Source organism: Monodon monoceros, unplaced genomic scaffold, assembly GCF_005190385.1.
Source record: "Monodon monoceros isolate NGI ecotype Baffin Bay Population unplaced genomic scaffold, NGI_Narwhal_1 Super_Scaffold_13, whole genome shotgun sequence".
Classification (NCBI taxonomy): domain Eukaryota; kingdom Metazoa; phylum Chordata; class Mammalia; order Artiodactyla; family Monodontidae; genus Monodon; species Monodon monoceros.
The window spans coordinates 49,904,076-49,918,089 of NW_021703769.1; the positions used below are offsets into that span (position 1 = coordinate 49,904,076).

General features: G+C 59.6%; 1 protein-coding gene across 1 annotated transcript; it reads right to left on the minus strand.

The window, feature by feature from the left end:
- Positions 1 to 1,509: 1,509 nt before the first annotated feature.
- On the minus strand, positions 1,510 to 7,876 carry HS3ST6 (heparan sulfate-glucosamine 3-sulfotransferase 6). The gene is made up of 2 exons (XM_029221805.1): positions 7,464 to 7,876; positions 1,510 to 2,339 (listed from the first exon to the last, which is right to left on the minus strand). Exons 1-2 carry the CDS (start codon positions 7,874 to 7,876, stop codon positions 1,724 to 1,726), a joined length of 1,029 nt encoding a protein of 342 aa, XP_029077638.1. The 3' UTR covers positions 1,510 to 1,723.
- Positions 7,877 to 14,014: the final 6,138 nt, after the last annotated feature.

The following is a 14,014-nucleotide window of genomic DNA, read 5'->3' on the forward strand; positions in this document are numbered from 1 at the left end:
AGATCAGGGGCTGTCCTGCCTCCCCTCCTGTCCCTGCCATCCAGGACAGGCTGCCATTCCATCCCTAAGTGTGTCCCCGGTCCAGGGAGTGGGGACAGAGCTGCCAAGGCCAGTGCTCGCCACCCAGCGGGATGCCGAAGCGGAGCACGACCCCTCCTCACCATCGTTACTGCAGACTGTGCCAGCCTTCCCCCACACCCACATCAGAGGTCCGCAGCAGGGAGGAGGCTGTGGGTACGTCTCCTCGACATCTGCCCACATCTGCCACCACATTCCCAGCAGCCCTGCCCCTGGCCTGGCCCATCTGATACAGACCTAAGGCCTGGGGAGCAAGGGTCACGGCCAGGTCCTGCAAGGGCCCAGGGCATGCCAGGCCTGGGCCTAAGGGGCCCTGGAGGTCATTGTCAGGGCATCTGGTGGGCATCTGGCAGACAGCACTGTGGCCAGGAGCAGGTGACAGTCATTACTGAGAGGCCCTGCATTTCTGGGGGGAGATGGACGGACAGGGCGCCCCAGCCTGCCTGAGTCTGGCCTAACTTGGTTAAGAGCTGAGCTGGCAGCTGGGCTGCAGCTGGGTGTTCATTCTTGCCCATTCCCAGGGGAGGAAGCTGAATAAACACCACAAAAGTGGGGCATGGAGGGCCTGGGGGAGTGGGCGTGCCCTGCAGTCTGGTGGGTGGGGCCTGTGGTGGGCAGTGCCTGGGTAGGTGCCGCATGGTTGTGCAGGGAGCTCCTTGGAGGCTGTTAGAAGAAACATGCTGGGACTTCCCTAGTGGGGCAGTGGTTAAGAATCCACCTGCCAATGCAGGGGACACGGGTTTGATCCCTGGGCCAGGAAGATCCCACATGCTGCGGAGCAACTAAGCCCGTGCGCCACAACTACTGAGCCTGTGCTCTAGAGCCCATGAGCCACAACTACTGACCCCGCGTGCCTAGAGCCTGTGCTCCACAACAAGAGAAGCCACCACAATGAGAAGGCCACGCACCTCAACGAAGAGTAGCCCCCGCTTGACGCAATTTGAGAAAGCCCGCACGCGACAACGAAGACCCAACTCAGCCAAATAATTAACTAATTAATTAATTTTTTTAAAAAAAAGAAACACCCAGCACACGGGAGTCACCTCATACCCGCTGTCCAGAGATTCCACCAGGTTTCCAGGAGGGAGTGTTCAGTGGGCACAGGGACACAGAATTAGCTGAGGTCATGGGTGCAGCCTAAAGAACCAGACAGACCCAGCTTTAATCCTGCCCCACCACTCAAGCAACCTGGGTCCTCAGTTTCCCCATTCGGAATATGGGACAACCCAGCTTGGCATCCCAGGGCTGAGAAGAGAGCCTGAGGGTGGTCCCCAGAGTCACCAGGGCTGAGCTGTATGTCACCGAGCAGGCCCCAAACCTCTCTGAGCCTAAGTTACTCACTTGTGACAGGTGGCCAAGTTCACTGCCCACCTCAAGGGATAGACAAGGATCGGATTTTTAACCATTCCCAGCATGAACAGTGCCCAGTAACGTTAGCTGGCAGGATTATCATCCCCGCAGGAGGTGGCACCTCCAACCCCACCCTGCAACCCTCAAGGGCACATAGAAGAACACAGATCCAAACTTTATTTTGTAAATATTTCTCTCTGCCCAGCCCTGTGTACAGGGCCCACTCCAGCTGGGTGACAGGCATAAATTAAGGTCACTGAGAGTCCCCAGGCAGGGCGTGGGTTCCCCAGCCCCATTAGTCCCAGCCGAAGTCCTGGCCGGTCATTTGGTAGAACTTGCGGTTAAAGGGCCGGTAGAAGGCCCGCAGGCGCTGGACCATGGCCTCAGGCACACGTGGGTGTGGCCGGCCCTTGGACTTGCCCAGGCAGCGGGGACGGCCGCTGCCCTGGGCCTTCTTGAGGCAGGGGAAGCCCTTGGTGGCGTTGAAGTAGAAGTGCTTGTCTGTGACCACCCGCTTGAGACCCAAGAAGTCCTGCACGTGGCCCAGCTCCCCAGCTGGGTCGCTGACCAGGCGCTCGCCGCTAACAAAGAGGAAGCGGGACAGCGGGAAGTAACGCAGCCAGTTGTCCAGGTGCTGGGCGTACAGGCCGATGCGCACGGCACTCCAGGCCGTGTCCACGGGGCCCAGGCCTCGGCGGAAGGCCAGGGTGCCAAAGCTGGGCAGGCCCGGTGTCTTGGAGAGCATCTGCGCATAGTCAGAGATGGCCCGGGTCACGGGGTTCCGCACGACCACGATCAGCTTCGTGGCCGGGGACATGCCGTGGATGCGGCGTGGGGCCTCCCGGGTCACGAAATAGCTGGGGGTCTTCTCCATGGTGATCTGCCCATCCAGGGTGCGGGGCATCAGGCTCCTGTGGGAAGGTGGGTGGAGAGGGGGGCATGAGCAGGTGCTGGCCCTCCTCCAGTCCTCCCATGCTAGACCGGCCCCCAGAGGCCCGAGACTAACCTCCCCTTCCTCCAGGGAAGCCCCATACCTACAAGACAGGCGAGACTCCCCATCTCCCCTTCCCCACCAGGCCCACCCATCCTAAGTGTCTGGGTGGGCAGCCTGGGGTGTGGGCCGTGAGGGCGCCCAGCCTCAGCACAGGCTCACAGTAGGGGCCCATCCTCCAAGGCTATCCACACCCCTCCCAGAGCTTGACTGCACCCCAACCTTGACACTGCTGTGCCTCTCACCCCAGACCCAGCACTCCCCAGACTTGCCACCCACAAGGCTCCACCCACCATCCCCACCCCCACAGGCCCCTGCACTGTAATTACCCCAGTCACACTTTCATTAAGTGGCTGATGGTGTCCCTTGAATTAGGCCATTAGTTACTGACAAGTGTCCCTAAAAATGGGCAGCTGCCCCTCCTATCACTCCCTCCCCTGCATGGCGTCTCCCGCCTTTGGTGGCAGCCCTGCTAATTCTCCCCGACCTGGGCCCCCCAGAATGCTGAAAGCCACAGCGCAGCCCAGGACACTGGAGAGGTCATTGAAGCAGCCTGAGGATCTGTCTCAAGACCCCAGCCGCCTGGGTTGCCCAGACCCGGCTTGGAACCCATGGTGCAAGGCTGCAGCTGCAGCATTTCCGAGCAATCCTCTCATTCTGACCAGGGGTGGGGGTTGGGGGGTGGAGGAACCTTGGAACCATCCCAAGGTTCCGGGGGAGTCAGCTGGTGACAGACCCCTGACAACCCCAAACTGGGGAAGCCCATCCTAGCACCCCACCCAGGCAGTCCAGGGACCCTGGGTAGCATCCTGAGGCCACCCTGCCAGCCAGGTAGAACAGGGTGGGGAGGGGCAGGGTGCAGCAGCAGGGCCAGCTGAGCAAACAGCTCCGAGGGAGGACTGGGAACTAGGTCAACAGAGGCAGAGGCTATCAGGCTCTGTGCTAGGGACGGGGTGGGGGGTGTCTCTGTCCCCCATCTCTGAAGGAGCTGCCCCCAATCCCACTGACAGCCCTCAGGACTGGCCCCAGCCAGGAGGGTGACACACAGGACAAAATTCAGGTCTCATCCAGCCTAGTGACCCCCAGACACGAGCTTCTGAGAGACAGTCTCCTCTTCCTGCTCAGGCCAGGTGGACACCCAGGCGTACAGGCACACGAGTTGGCGTGCTCAGCTTGGAGGGTGCTGATGTCGGGACTGGAGAACGTGCACACATGAGTCCCAGGCATGCCACCAGCTCCCCTGACACCACCCTCTTGGCTCGGGGGAGTGGGGTGGGTTGCAGGGTCTGCCGGCTGTGGGAGCTGCCCCTCCCCTCAAACTAAGGCCCTGGGCAGAGCTGGTCTACAGAAGTCATGGGAGACAATTCTGCTCCCCCCATGTCCCAGGAGTGATCTGGGACTCCTTCCACCCCACTCACTGCCCCACTTGAGGCTCAGAGATGGAGCAGGAAGTGTTGGGATGGATGCCGGCTGCAGCTGCTGGGAGGCGGTGTTGGCTTGGCTTCTGCTCCCAGGAATCCAGGTGGGAATTGCACCCAGCCCTCCCTGTGAATAAGTTCAAAGAGAACTTGGGTGGGAACAAGGCCAAGGGCTGAGGTTCAGGACTGCAGCCTGGGGTAGCCAGCTCAGGGAACCCCCCTTCCCACAAGAGGGAGGACAAAAGAAGGCGGATTTCCCCGCACTGGACCTCGATGCTGACACCCACAGACATAAGCCAGTGCCGACAGAGGTCATCAGAAGTCACCGCCCTCCCTTTATCACCCTCCTGAGGGAGGGAACCAGCCCTGACTGCTCTGGGACCCTCCTCACCGACCTCTGACACCCCCTTCCCATCCCTTTCCTCCCCCAGGTGCCCAGTGACCCCAGGAGCACCCTCTTTCCTTCTCCAGGCTGGGCTCACCTGGTTCTGAGTATCCCCACCCCTTCCGGCCTGCCTGGGGGGAGGGGCTGCAAGGAAGCGGACAAAAATTAGAGGGACCTTAGCACCCACTGCTGTTTTCTCTCCATGGAAGTCAGAGGAGAGGAAGTCAGGGAGGTGCCCCCAGCCCCACCGTGGAAGGGGGATGGGAACGGGGATGGGGGAGGCTGACTTTCCAGGCCCACTCTTGCCACAAACCAGCTTTGAGATCTGAGACCTTTGGGATCAATTACTCAACCTCCCCAGGCCTCAGAAGCCTGTCCCCAGCCAGCCAGGCACAGAGGAGCGGGGGATGGGGGCTTCTTGGGGGTGGGAGAGACTGGGGAGACGATGAGAGGAACTTGACTCTGACCCCCACACGGCAAACATCTGACAAGTTGCTCTGTGGACACTCCCTCCCTGCTCATCTGGTCTGCATTTCCCTGCGGCTTCCATCCAGCCCCAGGCAACTCTCCCTCCTCTGTCTCAGCCCCACCCCCACCCCTCTATCCTGCACCTCGCCTGGGCCTCATCCAGCGGGGCCTGGGACTCAGCAGAAACCAGCTATGGTTCCTGTCTGGAACAACACGGTACCAGGAGCCAAGGGGGTGGCCCTACCTGTATCCCTCCTGGTCTCTGTGCTTTTCCAAAATACTAAGGTCAAAGTACAGCCCCCACCTGCCCCCAGACAGGGCGCCCCCTTCTGAACTGAGACTTGGGGGTGTTTGTCTGTGTGACCCCAGCACCTGCCAAACAGAAGGTGCTCAATGAGTCAGTGACTAGATGAACAAATGCTGTGTGAGCTTGGGGACACTTGGGGGTCACGGTCCCCAAGAAGGAGGATCCTCAAGAGCCTGAGGGATGAGCTGAGGCCCAGGGAGGGGGACTGGTTTGGCCAAGGTCAACTTTGAGCAGCCCAGCACCCCTGCCACGGCCAAGGGAAGGGCCAGAGTCACTGCCTGGTCACAGCCCAGTGGGAACAGGTGTCCCAGAAAGTCAACTGGGGGCACTGGCCACTGCTCCTCTACTCACCGCCCCACACCCCCACCACCAAGAACAGGCTCTGGAGGCTGGGCCCAGGGTCCTGAGAGCAGACAAGGCCACCAGACCCTCCCTGCCCGGGGGCTGGGCATCCTCTTTGCAGCTGGGGAAACAGGCAGGGGTGGGCATTTTCAGAGATTCACTGCACACTCACAGCTGGTTGGAAGGACAGTCAGGTTCAGAGGCTCAGGTGCCTGTGAGCAACACCATGCCCACGTGCACATACATCAGCACACAGCCTCGTCCCTTGGAAGGCACGTGAACACACGCACTCCAGAAGCTCAGCCCTGCACCAGCCAGTGAAGGGTCAGCACTAGCCAGCCCCGAGGGACAGCTCCAGATTAAAGGGGCAGAAGCCACGGACCTGACCCTCTGCCTCCTCTGCAGCACCCCTCCCCGCAGTGTGGTGGCTGGGCTGAGGAAGGAGAAAGTCTCCTCTACCAGACTTAAACAGGCTGCTGAATCATCCCACTCCCATCTCCGGCCTCAGGGACACCAATGTCCCAAGAGCCCCTCGCCTGTGCTGAGGATCTGACCCCGAATCTGGGTCCAGCTGGCTTCCTCTCAGGCCCCTCAGGCTCCCCAGACCAGTCCCCCAGAGCTGAAGCATGTGCCCAGGGAGGGCCTGGATAGGCTCTCAGGATCCCTGGCTCTTGGGGAGCCTTTTTAGGTCTAAACCCAATTCTAGACTCTCCTGCAGCCCCTCATTAGCCCAGCTTATGGGGTCAGTAGTGAGCTCTGAAATTTGCACTATGGTTAACAGTGTGTCCTTCCCCTTCTCCATCCTCCTCCTTTCCCCCTCCTCTTCTTCCTCTGCACAGAAGTGAGGAATTAGGGATGCTTTCAGATGCTGAAGCACTGTCAGAGTGGGGTAGTGGTTTCTCCCTGAGTGTTGAGAATGCAGGGATTCAGACAGTCGGGTCCAGGGATGGACTCACCTCCCCCCTCACCACACAACTTCCCTAGACCTCTGACAGCAGCAACCCTTCAGAGTTCATGAGCCAGAACCCCCTGTTCTCATTGGGAACCCTCCAAGCCCATAAGTAATTCTGATGCAAAAAAGCAAAGATAACAAGGGTGGGGGCAGGGTGGAATCTGGGTACAGAAAAACTGGTAAACCTGTAGGTAAAAAGTCTCAGTCCTGCCACACCCCACTCACCACTAATTTACCAGGTGACCTTAGGCAGGGTCTTCTCTGGCCCTTAGGGGCTTGGCCCAAGCTTGGGGATGAGGCTGGTGCTGTGGGGAGTGGGGTGACTCACCCTCCATCTGTAAGCCCTCATTTCCCCGAAGGAAGGGATAGAGCGCTGAGGCAGGCTTGTGCCCGACTGACAGAGGCAGAGGGCTGGGCCTCACACTCAACCTTCGGTGCTAACCTCGGCAGGGAGGGGCTGGTGTTTGATCAGCCACCAGGACAGGTTACTTCAGCTGCGGCTGGGTGCTCCCCCACATTCCACCACACCCCCCAAGGCCATACTGGGTGGGAGTCAGGGCAGCTACAGAGCCTCATGACATGAGGCTGGGATCCCAATTCCCATCCCTGGGCATTGACTCAAAGGCACCCTCCTCCTTTCTAAAGACCAGACTTTCTCCAGACACCCAGGACTATGGAGAAGGATTCCTCTCTCCAGGATCAGGGGTCTTAGGGGTGGGGAATGGGTTGACAGATACTTTCTAGGAGGCTGCAGGGAACCCGGAGACCCTTTCTTAAGGTAACTGACCAGAGTTCAGACATGTTCCCCTCAGTGATGCAGGGGAGAGGGCCAACTGAGTATGAAGCATTTCTAAAGCACCTCAAACCCCACAGGCTCCAAACTACTTCTCGCTGGAATCGCACTCTAGCCCCGAACCAGGGCTTTCCCTGGAGTTTTCAAAGTTTCTGGGAGTCCATGGCCAGTGACCGACCCTCTTTTCCATAAAACCTGCTGCAGGAGGGCCGCGTCCTCCCCGTCAAGCCTCAGCCCCCACGCAGGCTGGTCTCAGCCCCTGAAGACACCTGGAGTCCTCGCCCCGCGGGGTCCCCAGTGAGACCCCTGGGGCACACCACGCGGTTTCCCGGAAGGCACCCGCCAGGAAGCCGATGGGGCGGACGGGACGAGCGCTCACCGGTACCAGGCGAGGCCGCGCTCGTAGCACCTGTCGAAGAAGTGGGGCTCCGAGCCGAGCGCGCGGACGTCGGGGTGCAGCCGCAGAAACTCCAGCAGGGCGCGCGTGCCGCCCTTCTTCACGCCCACGATAAGCGCCTGCGGAAAGCGCCGGCGGCCCGAGCCACTGGCCACCGGCAGGCCGGACGTTCCGGGGCTGCGGGCTGCGCGGGGCGGCTCGGCGGGCGCGGGGGCTGGCGCGGGGATGCGGCCGGCCGGCGGGCAGCGTCCGGGGAGGGCGCAAAGGCAGTAGGCTCCGAGCACCAGAGCGGCGAACAGCAGAGGCGCACGGGGCGCCCGAAGCGCGGCCCCAGGCCCGCCCCGGGCTCCCTGGCTGCCTCCTGCCCCGCCGCCCAGGCCGCCGCTACCTGCCATGGGGCCACACCGCTCCCAGGCCTGGGAGCGGGGACTGCAGGAGGGCGCACATCCCCGCCCGCGCCGCGCTCAGTCCGCTTGCGCCCGGCTTCTGCTCTGCGCCCCACTGCCCAGTCTTCTGGGATGCCCCGCCCAGCCCAGCCCAGAGGCCCCGCCCCGCTTGAACCACTGCTCCACCCGGGACTCGCCGGCACCTACGGGCGCCGCGGCGCGACTCCGAGCCTCAGTGACTAGCCGGACGCGCCCGCTCGGAGACCCCAGGCCCCAGCCCGCTCGGGATGCGGCGGCGGCAGATTGGGACGCAGGACGGTGACAGGACTGAGCTGCTGGCCAAAGGACCCGCTCTTAGAGGGCCGATCGCTGCCCCTCCCGGACGAGGGCAACGCGGCAGGTGCGCGGGAGGAACAAGCGGGCCAAGAAGTCGCGTGCACCTGGCCCTAGTGAGCAGAGGGGTTCCGGGAAGGTGGAGGAAAGTCTGCGGCGGGAATGGGGCGCATCTTGCTGATCGTTGCCTTGCCATTGCCATGCGTCAGGGTCACGGGCAGGGCGGTTGGAGAGGACTAGCCAAGTTGATTACCATTTTAAAGTCTGGGAGACAGGCTCAGGGAGGACAGGCGTCTTTCCCAAGGGCCCAGTGAAATTCAGACCTCAGTCTTCTGACCCTTTTTACCATGTCACACGGTCTGTCTGTGCAGCCTAGTCCACCTGGTGTTGTCCTGGGATGTCAGTGACCCATCTCTGGCACTGGCAAAGCGGCTCCTATTGGAGATGTGAAGGATTCGGGAGACCTGTGCTGGGGAAACTAGAAGGAGGAGCCGGGGTCCTGTCCTAGGAGCTTCCTCTGAGGGGCAGGGAGACTCAGGGGCCACTCCCAGTAATGAGACCTGCTGGGCGCTGGACACTCTGCGGGAGTTTTACGCACCCCCAGGCTCACTGAACCCCCAGCCCAGCACAAAGAAGGCAGAGGAGAGCTGGCTGGGAGAAGGTGAGCACAGCCCCAGGTAGAGACAGAATGGAACCCATGTCCTGCCTTTGCCTCTACCCCAGACTTCCTGGCCTCAGGGTTGGTGCAGGTGGGCATGGGCTCCCCGAAGAGGCCAGCCTTCCTCCAGCCAATGCCCAGAGACTACTGCCCTGGCTTCTGCTGGTTAATGGGCTGTTCCTGAGCCTAATGGTATCTGGATCTAAGGGCAACCTGGAGCACTTCCCCAGGGCAGGGGCCTCCATGACCCACCCAGAGGTAGCCTTGGCCAGAAGAGGGCTCTGCAGAGCCAGTGGGGTGAAGACCACTGACCAGGCCCTCAACCCAGTTCCCAGATGCCATGCCTGCATCTGCTTGTCAGGGCATGACTCAGCCAGGAGCCCTGTCTGTGGGGTGTTGGCACAGCGCTGTCTGGGGTACATGCCGGCACATGCAAGGTCACAGGAAGTTCTTCTTCTGGTCTAGCTTAAAACGGGATTTGTTCCAGACAGTCTGGTTCTCCTTAGAGCCACCCACTCCACCTGCAGCACCCACCCAGAGCCTCAGCAGCCACCACTCAGGGCTCCAAATTCCAGCTTTAAAACCTGATGGCCCCTCTATCTCCCTGCCCAGCACAGGCACTGGCTAGGCACCCCCTAGCCTTTGCTCATGCTGTTCTCCCTGCTGGGAATGCCTTTTCCTTAGTCCCGCCCCCCACCACACACACACACACACACATACACCTTGAGGACTTTCCAGGAAGAACTTACCAAGAACAGCAGGACACCAAACATGCTGGGGGTGGGGGAGTGAGGTCCAGGGACAAGCGTCAGCTTGGTGTTTGGCATCTGATCCCCTCTCTCCACCCACCATCTGGTTCTCAGGTGAGGGGTGGGTGCAAATCTGAGGACATCCAGGATGGCAGCCTTGGGAAGTTTGTTCACCAGTGTACCTCACAGAGCCTGGTACCTGATAGGCACTGAATAGAGACGAGCCAGTGGAAGGATGGGAGTGGAGAGAGGCTGAAGAAGGCTTTCTAGAGTAGGTGATTGTCAGGCAAGGAGCAGGACAGCATCCCAGTCGGCTGGGGAAAGGCCCAGCAGCAGAGAGCATAGTGATGGGATGGGGGTGGCGAGGAGGAGGAATGGGGTAGAGCCAAGGCTCATCCCTGGGGAGTGGGTCCCAGCCTCATCTTTCTCTAGCACATAGCCTCAGGCTCCTACCAGCCTAAACCTCTGGTCCCTAAAATAGAAACCTGACTCTGAAGGAAGAGCGTCATTGAAATGCAATTCCCATAACATGCAATTCGGCCATTTCGTTTCTCAAATTCAATGGTTTTCAGTATATCCACAGTGTTGTACAACCATCACAATAAATTTCAGAACATATTCATCACCCCAAAGAGAAATCCCATACCCGTTAGAAGTCACTCCCTGTTCTTCCCCACCCAGCCCCTGGCAACCACTAATCTACTTTCTGTCTCTGTGAATTTGTCTCTTCTCCACATTTCATATAAGTGGAATCATACATTATGTGGCCTTTAGCAACTGGCTTCTTTCACTCAGCGTAGTGTATTCAAGGATCATTTATGTTGTAGTGTGTGTGTGTCAATGCTTCATTCCTTTTTAGGGCTGAATAGTATTCCACTGTATGGATGGATCACATTCTGTTTATCTATTCATCAGTCAATGGACACTTCAGTTTTATCCACCTTTTGGTTATTGAGAATCATGCTGCTGTGAATGTTGATTTACAAGTTCTTTTGTGGACATATGTTTCATTTCCCTTGGGTATATACCTAGGAGTGGAATTGCTGGGTAGACAGTAACTACATTTAGCCTTTTATGAAGAGTCCTTTTGAAGGTTAAATCTGGGAATTTCACAATCTACATCTCCATGCTCCCCACCCCCAGAGCTGCTGCCTTCCCTCCTCCCCAGGATGTCTGAGTGGCTCCTCCACTCTGCCTCTGCCCTGCTTTGCCATCAGAGTCCAGCCCGAGCTCCCCGCTGTGTGATCTAGGGACAGTGAATCCCCCTCTCTGAGCCACAAGGTGAAAAGTCACTTTGGGGCCCCAAAAGAGACCAGGCCATGGGGGCACAGGGTGGGTGGCTGTCCCTGTGCCCTGAGAGGGTGGCTCAACTCCTGCCCTGTCTGGTCGCGCCTCCTGTCAAGAGAAAACAGGTGTCAGCCAGGCGCTTCTGCCCAGCCTGATCTCCCCTGGGGCCCCTCGGCTTTGAGGGCTCCACATGGCCCAATTTCAATTCCCCTTTCACCTTGTCTGGACCCCCAGGCAGGATGGCCAGGCAGAGGTCCCTCCTTAGGCCAGCCATCAGACGAGCAAATAAGTCGGGTTTGATGTGGCAGCCAGGCAGGAACAGGGAGAATGTGGGAGAGGAGATGGGCTGAGCTGCACAGGCTGCTGGGTCACATACACATCATCCCTGGGAGAGATGACAAGCGGGGCCAGAGCAGAGGGGATCAGAGAAGGCAGGTCTAGGAAGGGAGTCCTGAGGAGCAAGGTCATGGTGGGAGGAAGGCCCAGCCTGGCCTCACAAATCCATGACCCAGCTACCCAGCTACGTTTGTGTCTCCTTCACAGACTCTAATTATTTCCCTGTGGGTGATTTTGATCCCCGTCTATCTCCTCCACCTACCCATGAGCTCTGCAAGGGCAGGGATGGGGTCAGTCTTGAGCCCTGCTGTGGCTCCATGCCTAAGCATGGTGAGTGCTTATGAATGTTTGTTGAGTGACTGAGTAACTGACTCTGTGTGTATGTCTGAGAGAGTCTAGGTGTGGACCCCTCTCCCACGCCCCTCTCCGCCTCCTTCCTAGCCTGTCCCCTCCGCAGAGTGGGCACCCCCAGCCTAGGCCCCCACAGCATCGCAGGGTGTGCAAGCAGCTGCCGCACTCTGGAAAATGATTAATAACACCGTGCAGTCCCTCCCTCTGTGGGGGACAGCTGGGGGAGATTTCACACATTCGGGCCTTCCAGAAACTTCCTCCCCTAGAACCACACCCTTACCCCCCAGACCCACCCTCACAGCCTGCTGGGATTCCTCAGCCTGCAAGGGGAGCCGAGGGGAGGGGGGCTGCGACCGAGGGCGGGCCCAGCTGTCCTTGATTTGTGTGGGATTTATCCACTTGAGATGCCAGATTTGCCCGAGCACATTGAGGATGCAATTTCCTCCTGGGGAGGGACCCCTAAGAGACGTCTACCCACCTACCCCCGGAGCCCAGTTCAGCCTGGTAGGGAACAAGGGGGCCAGGAGGCCATGGGGAGTGGGGTGGGGGTGGGGGTCGTGCAGCACAGTACAGAGCTGACAGCAAGAACTTTTTAGGCGATGAAGGCTGATTCAATCCCAGCTCTACCCCTCCTAGCAGGTGACCTCGGCAGGTATCCAGCCTCTCTGAGCTTCATTTTCCTACTTTATAAAACAAAGATGACACCAGCCCCCACCTCTTTGGGTGCCTGGCTTCTAAGCTCTTTATGATTAGGAGGTAGTGGACATGTGACAGTGACCCTGGCACAAGAAGGGGTGCCCTGAAGCTGCTCCCACCCTGAAAGACCTAAGTACTTCATAATTCATCCTCCTGGGGGTCCAGGCTGGAGAGGAAAGGCCTCCCTAGTCTCAAGGTGTCCAGCCAGCCTGGCTTGCTGGAACCCAGGGTCTTGTTCCTGGTGACCAGCTAGATGTGGGGACACCATGGGACACAAGGGTTTGCCAGGGCAGACAATATTTCCAGCATCAGGAAGGACATATGAAGGGCCCCTTGGCAAGGAGTGGGGAGGAGCGAGGGCTTCCCCAGCCATCCTGAGTGGTCACACACATGCATGGAGCCTGCCTAGGGCTCCAGGGTTTGCCAGAAGGAGCCAGACCCCTCTCCTGCACAGGGATGGCCCCCAGCTTGCTTCCAGCCACCCTCACTCCTTTCCCTTGGGTCTTCCTGGAGGGCTCAGCACAGACAGAGGGCCGTTTGCCACAGGCCCCTGCTTCTCCAGGAGAGGGCAGGGCTCCGGGTTCTCAGGATGCATAACTGGGCCTGCAAATTGCTTCCCACCCACCAGCCTGGCCCAGCTCAATTTACAACAATCCTTCTTGGCTGGCAGTCCCAGCCCTGCAAAGAGGAGGGCTGGTAACAGCCTTTATACCCAAGGTGAGTCTAAAGGGGGAAGAAAGGAGGGTCAGACAGAAACAGGACTCCCTCTGTCCCCACCCCATCCCCACCTCCTCCAGCTTCACAGCCCCACGCCAGGCCTCTGGGCGTGGGAGCCTCTTGGCATCATGGGGAAGGCTGGGAATCATCTAAGAGGCCCCACATTAAGACACTGGGGCTCTGTGGCCAGGTCTGTCCGCCTGTGCCCTGGTGAGGGTCCCCATGGACTGGAAGCTGACTGTGAGCACATTCTGTCAGAAGCAAGGGACCCGGCGCAGGCTCAGGAACCCCACGCTCTGCAGAGGGCACACGACCATAGGCGTATACACACACACACACACACAGGCAGGAGTGGGGTTCAGAGACCTGCTGCCTGGCCCCAGCCACTGTCCCTCACCCAGTGTGGAGAGCCCCAAGTTTGAACCTCCCTGACACAAGTGACCTACTCACAGGTGCACAGCCAGCACAGCCAGTGAACAGTAACCCCACGGAGGGCCACACTCCATCCCCCCGCAATTCCAGGAGAAACACCCCATGCCCACAGTTGGCAAGACAGACATACAGACAGGTATGCAGCCAGTCTTGTTCAGCTGGGGCTCAGGAAGACCCAGAACCCAGAGCCCAGGGCCGAGCATCTTGGGGCAGGTGCCTGGCACTCTGCCCTGCTCCCCGCCAGACCCCTCCCTAAGCGGCAGGCTTCCTGCTCTGACAACAGGACCTTCAAAATTGACTCCCACCCCCTTCTCAGAGAACAATGACTCCATCCTTGTCCCCTATACCGGTCAGCGCTGTCCTTCCTCTGACTCTAGCTTCCCTGTCCTCCCCCAACTTCCAGACACACCCCAGGGGCTCCGGTCTCAGAGATGGGGTACAAAAAACCTCACACTCTTGAGACTACGGGACCAAAAAGCCACTGCAGTCGGAGATGGGCGGGGGAGCCCAGGGCCACAGGCAGACTGCATCTCGGGGTGAGGTGGGGCAGAGCCCACAGGGCCCGCCTCGTCTCTGCTCCAGCCTCCG